Source organism: Hyperolius riggenbachi, chromosome 7 (assembly GCF_040937935.1).
Source record: "Hyperolius riggenbachi isolate aHypRig1 chromosome 7, aHypRig1.pri, whole genome shotgun sequence".
NCBI lineage: Eukaryota > Metazoa > Chordata > Amphibia > Anura > Hyperoliidae > Hyperolius > Hyperolius riggenbachi.
In genome coordinates this window covers 74,037,753-74,044,060 of record NC_090652.1, presented here as the reverse complement: position 1 = coordinate 74,044,060, position 6,308 = coordinate 74,037,753, and the positions used below count along the sequence as shown (strand labels likewise).

Sequence of the window (6,308 nt, the reverse complement as noted above, 5' to 3'; positions counted from 1 at the left end):
TCAGCTCTGACAATGTCAGAAACTCGATCTGTTGCATGCTTGTTCAGGGTCTATAGCTCAAAGTATTAGAGGCAGAGGATGAGCAGGATAGCCAGGCACCTGGTATTGTTTAAAAGGAAATAAATATGGCAGCCTCCATATAACTCATTACAGTTGTCCTTTAAGCGGCATATGTTTGCATAACCCTGCAACAGCACAGAATTGCATCTTAATGAAAACCCCTATTAGCCAACACTCCACCACAGATTTAGAGGGAAAACAGTTTCCCAGAACAGAGCAGGCAAGTAACAGGTTGCCACAGGCAACAGTGCTACCTGACATCAGCTGGACCACATCTGACTGATTGCTATGGGTTACTGCAGAAACTTGGATATAAAGCCTGCAGAGAAGGGATTACTTCTTCCCAGGGTGACCAATCAGCTTTGCTTCCACAGCAGAAAAGTGAAAGGAGGATTCTGAGTACATGCCACCACAAGCTATCCTTTTTATACAGTTGGAGGCGCTCCATATCCCTAAGGGCCCTTTTCCACCTGCAATCGCTAGCGTTCACGCTGAACGCTAGCGATTGCTGAATCGCAAAACCGGCGATTCCCCCGACGTTTGCGGCCGCGATTTTGCTATGCTATGCACTGCATAGCAAAATCGCGGCAATTATCGCTCCGCCGCGCGTTCGCGTTCCCCGCAAAAAACGAATCGCGGTAGTGGAAATGACCTACCGCGATTCCCATGTTAAAAAGCAAACCGTAGCGATTGTAAAATCGCTAGCGGTTTGCGTTTTTGCGATTCAGCATCGCAAACGCCGCTAGTGGAAAAGGGCCCTAAGGGCCCTTTTCCACTACAGCGTTTGCGATTGCTTAATCGCAAAACCGCAAACTGCTATTTATTTTAAAATCGCTACGGTCTTTTTAACATAGGAATCGCGGTAGGTAATTTCCACTACTGCGATTAGTTTACTTAATCACGATGCGGAACGATTTCTGCCGCGATTTTGCTATGCAGTGCATAGCAAAATCGCGATCGCAAATGTTGGGAAATCGCCGGGGATTTTTTTCCTTTTGCTGAATCGCAATCGCTAGCGTTCAGCGCGAACGCTAGCGATTACTAGTGGAAAAGGGCCCTTAGAGCAGTGCCGGGCAAACAATGGCTCAGCCTGCCAGCGCTATAAACCCTCAAGCAGCAGGCCGAATTCCTCTGCTGCCTCCCTCCAGAGTTGCGAGCAGAGAGGTGATGACAGGGTTAAGTCTTCCTAGTGCTTTCAGCATCCCCTTGTTCCACCACCAGGCCCCTTGTTGTAGCATCCTGCTTTAATGTTGAAGAAGACTTCGGGTCTCCGAGTACTTTGAGGGAGAGTGGCAACATACTGCAGACTCACGCCTGCACAGTATGGAGCAGCTTGTCTTCAGAAGTACTCAGAGACACGACGCAGCCAGGGAGAAATTAGAACGGCCCCGGCGGGGTAAGAAGATGACGAAGAGAGGGCTGGGAAGGCTCTATAGGATCCTTACCTCTGCTAAGGAGAGTATGCAAGTTTCTTTTTCTTCCCTAGCTACAGGTATCCTTTAAACTAGCATGCAAGCTGAATTTATTAGCAGCTTGTTTGTTCAACAACTCTACCCAACAATCACTGCACTTGGCCCCGCCCCTTGTCTCACATTTAGTGAGTACATCCATCAAAACAATGGCAGTGGAAACGAAATAAGGCCCTAGGTATGAGAGCAATGCTGGCCCGCTCCTGAAGGCCTGATTTTTTTTTGGGGGGGGGGGGGGGGGGGGGGGGGAAAGCTGGGGAGATTTGGTGGGGGACAGCACTGAAGGGCACCTACACTAAAAGGGGTATGGAGGCAGCCATATTGATTAATTTTTAACTTTTAAACAATACCAGTTGCCCGGCTGTCCTTTGGCTGCAATAGCATCTGGATAACACATGAAAGAAGCCTGTGGCAAATCCAGCACCTGATCTGCATGCTTGTTCAGGCTCTGTGGCTAAAAGTATTAGATGATCAGAAGGACAGCCAGGCACTGTGCATTGTTTAAGTAAAAAAATATGGCAGCCTCCATACCCCTCATTTCAGGTGTCCTTTAAACATTCCTGGTCTCTCTCCAGGCCCCTAGGCACCTGCATAAGTTGCCTTGTGGATCATTCAGACCTGGGGCAGGGAAAGACAACGTGCCAATGGAAGCTGCTATCTGTACACTGAAGTTGTGATAAGACATCTCCATTCCCAAAATCAGGAGGCTGCCTTCCTCACGGCCCTGGTTGTCTGCTGAACTCCGATCATATGACCCGCCGTCCGTGGATATGAGAGATCAGTGATGATTACACATCGTAATGGCCAATAACATTGGACCAACAAAACGTCCAGTAAAAGGTCTAAAAACATGAAAACATGTTCCGTGTATAAATAGAACAGTAATGCACCAAATTGTGGTTCTCAGAACTGGTACCACCCATTTCCCACACTAGTGTCAGCTGAGTATGGGGTGGCATAATGAGTCTGAAGAAGGTGTGCCAGCAGAAGCAACGGGCATTCCACCCACCACAGACTTACCAGATGCAGCACGACTTCCTCTACAAGAACTGAAGTGCAAAAGGTCATGTACCAGCTCAGCCACAAAACAGCTAGAGAAATCTAAAATAAGAATTTATAAAAAAAAAAAAAAAAAAAAAAAAAAAAAAAAAAAAAAAGTCACTCCCTGACCATCCGAGATGGGAGTCCATTCAATAAAAATAATTCCCCGACCATCTACATTGGAGTCCAGCATAAAAGTCAGTTTGAGGCACCCCCAGAGTCGGGGGACTGTCCGTTACAGGTGCCGACACCGGCGGGGCTCTCTGTACAGCCGTACTCCGTATACTTCTTGGCACTGCCCGCCACCCGAGCCGCCGGGTACTTTTTGGCATTCAGCTCCATCTTGTCGAGGACGGCACGGGGGAGATCCACGTGACATTTCTCTGCCAACTCCAGCAGATAGATAAGCACATCGCTGAGCTCATGGGAGAGAGACTCGCGCTGAGAGTGCGACCAACCTGGCAGGCCTTCTGGGACTTCACCTTGCCACTGACTGCAGGGGAGGAAGGGACAAGGAAAAGAAAAAGTCAGACTGCAGCCCCAAATATCCTACATCTTGTGGCCGTCAACCGATGATACTCCTCCCCCACCGACAGATCCCTTTATCTAGAGACCACGCAGTGGACCCACTACTAAACCTCTCCAACCACTAACTCAAAGACCTATATCACATGACAGTCCACCTATGACACTTCCCACACCACTTAGGCAGGGGACACACTTGTCTGTTTTCGTGTCGTTTTCTGTGCAGAAAACTGAGAAATCATGTTAATCAATGGGCTAGTTGATACTTCATGCATTTTTCACATGCAGAAAAAACAAACAAAACCTGACATCCTGCAAGATTATGCACATTTTGTCAGTTTTCTCCACCAATTACATTAGCTGTTATCAAAACACGTGTGCGTTTTTCTGCAGAAAAGTGCATCCAGAAAAAACGGGAGCAAAAAACTAAAGACAAGTGTGTACCCTGCCGTACAGAAAGGCAGAGACCTACACCAGGACTGTCCCGAACTAAAAGCCACCTCCAAACCTTCAGTGTGGCTGTCAATCAATGCTATATCTCCACCACCATCTACTGACTTCTAGACCCATGCATTAGCCGCCGCCACCACCACCACCACCACTACACCTTACCCTCCAGTCATCCTCAACACCCAAACATGCATCATGTCACCGTCCCCCACTACTCATCCCCAAAGAGTACATTTGAAATCGGCGCTGGTAGACTTGGGCGCAGGATACAGCGTTATATGGCTGATCCTGCTGCCGCACAAGTCCCGGCCGTTTTAATTACTATTCCCCCTCCAGGCAGCCATGGATAGTGGGGGGAATGAAATAATTCGGCTTCCAGCGATTGCTGGAGGCCGAATTATTGTGTTTAAGCAACCTCGGCTCCATCTTCTGACGGAGCCGACGTTACTCACTGAGCGCTGCAATAGGAGTGATTCCTATTGTAGTCTATGGAGGCGCCGGCTGCGCCCAAATCTAGCAGCGCTGAAAAGCACTGCTCCGTCCCCAAAATGCAGACTAAGCCATGTGACTGTCCCACATCATTGATGTTTTAGACCAGTATTTCCCAACCTGTCCTCAGGGCCAACCAACAGAGCATGTTTTGTGGAAATCCACAGAGGCATTTAAACTGAACCTGCAGCAAACCTCATGTCAAATAAATAAAAATGAATAAATATGCAAAAAGAAGAGAGAGAAGCAACTGGATCCTGTAAGCAGTGTTCCCCAACCCTGTCCTCAAAGCCATCAAACAGAGCATGTTTTGTGAAAATCCACAGATGTGGTTAATCAGCTCTGCTGAGACACTAATTACCTCACATCTGAATGTGTGTGGTTTTCTGTAAAACGTACTGTTGGTGGGCCTTGAAGAGAGGGTTGGGGAACTGTGCTGTAGAGGCTTCAAAAGGCTCATACACACATCAGACCATAGTCTTTGGAAAATGAAAGATCACAGACCAATTTTACCCCTTCCATGTAGTATGAGAGCCATACTCTACACAGTCTATTCTATGGAGCTGAACTCCCCATCAGATAGAAATCTTTGCAAGATGCTGCACACAAGATGCTGTAGACCTGCAAAAGATCCGTACCTGCAATATGCATTCATAGTCTATGATATCTGCAGATCATCATACACACCTTGTTAACAGACATTCTGTTATGGATCAAATCCACCAGGATGGATTTTCAGATCTGCAGATGACTGTCTGATCTGCAGATGAATGTCAGTTAAACAAGGTGTGTATGATGATCTGCAGATCTCATAGACTATGAATGCAATTTGCAGGAACGGATCTTCGGCAGGAACAGATCTTTTGCAGATACTGATCTTTTGTGTCTGCAAGATGCTGCACACACAGATGCTGTACAAAGATTTTTTTCTGATGGGGAGTTCAGCTCCATAGAATAGACTGTAGGTATGGCTCTCATACTACATGGAAGGGGATAAAATCGGTCTGTGATCTTTCATTTTCCAAAGACTATAGTCTGATGTGTGTATGAGCCTAAACACCATCCACCAGTCCAACATTGCCACTCTGGTACCCCTGAAAGAAATCAGGTAAGAGTTTGATTAACTTCAGATCCAGGCTGCACTCCTCTGCATGCATGAGCATGGCTGTACTGCGCTTGCACCAGTAAAGCCACACCTTCGCAGCAAGCCAGAGCTGCTCGTATATTAGTAGCTCTGAGCTTCTGCGCAGACATGGCCACTCATGAATCGAGAGCCATGGCCCAGATCTTCCAAAGGGTCCTGGCAAGAGGCAGTAGGGGTGAGGAGGACGCAGGAAGCCTCCAAAGCCTTCCCTCTTAGCCAAGCAGCTGATTTTGATCCAAGGTTCACTTTCAATCAGCACCCCTGAGACACCAATTACCCCACCTGTGAATAAGTTTGGTTTCCTGTAAAACATGCACTGTTGGTAGGCCTTGAGGACAGGGTGGGGAAACGCAGCCCTAAATCTACATATGTGGCTGTTTCTTTATACTACAGCCCGCCCTTTCCTGATTCTTAGCTGTATATCACAGGACTGTGCCTCACTACTACACCTCCCACACCAAGAACCATACTATGTGACTTCCTCCCATTATTACATTAGCACTGCCTACAGACCGAGAGCGACACGTTGACTCCTCAAGCACAGTCATTCCACCTCTTGTGACAAAGTTAAGAGGTTGTAAGTTCCCCTCTGACTAAAGCAACACCGAAAGTAGAAGTAATGTTTCCAGAGCATGCTGCTTCCCAAATATACCGTCCAATAGGAGAAGCAGTGGTAAAGAAACACTAAAGACCTCTTGCGCACTGGCAGCTGACAGGCCATCTATCAAAAATATCACAATGGAATAACGCAACGCATCAAGTGATCTGAACAACAAGTACATACGAAAAACAAAACAAGAAGTTTAAAGAATATGCAGCACAAACTTACATGAATTTTAACCCAGGGCTGAACTTCATTCCAATCAGTAGCAGACACCCCCTTTCCCATGAGAAAGCTCTACCTTTTCTCAAATAGATCATCAGAGGGATCTGTATGGTGGACACGGTCCTGACAGTTTCCTGTCTGTGAAATCACTGCATTGGGGGACATAATGGCTGTTTCCAGCGGTCAAGGAAGAATCTCCTCAGTGTATAGTATCCAGTAAGGGCCCATTTCCATTAGAAGCAGCACGCGGCAATGGAACAGTTTCCATTGCATGCGGAGTGATCTGAGAATCTGTAGCATGCTG

At 47.2% G+C, this 6,308-nt stretch overlaps 1 protein-coding gene across 3 annotated transcripts in view; it reads right to left on the bottom strand.

Annotated features, from left to right (window-relative positions):
• Positions 1-1,769: 1,769 nt before the first annotated feature.
• Positions 1,770-6,308, bottom strand: part of DCTPP1 (dCTP pyrophosphatase 1) — an 18,336-nt gene continuing 13,797 nt past the window's right edge. For all 3 annotated transcript variants that reach the window (XM_068244115.1, XM_068244114.1, XM_068244113.1), the window contains exon 4: positions 1,770-3,063. In XM_068244115.1, coding sequence (XP_068100216.1) covers positions 2,769-3,063 — 295 coding nt within the window. In that variant the 3' untranslated portion in view covers positions 1,770-2,768. The remainder of the gene's footprint in view (positions 3,064-6,308) is intronic.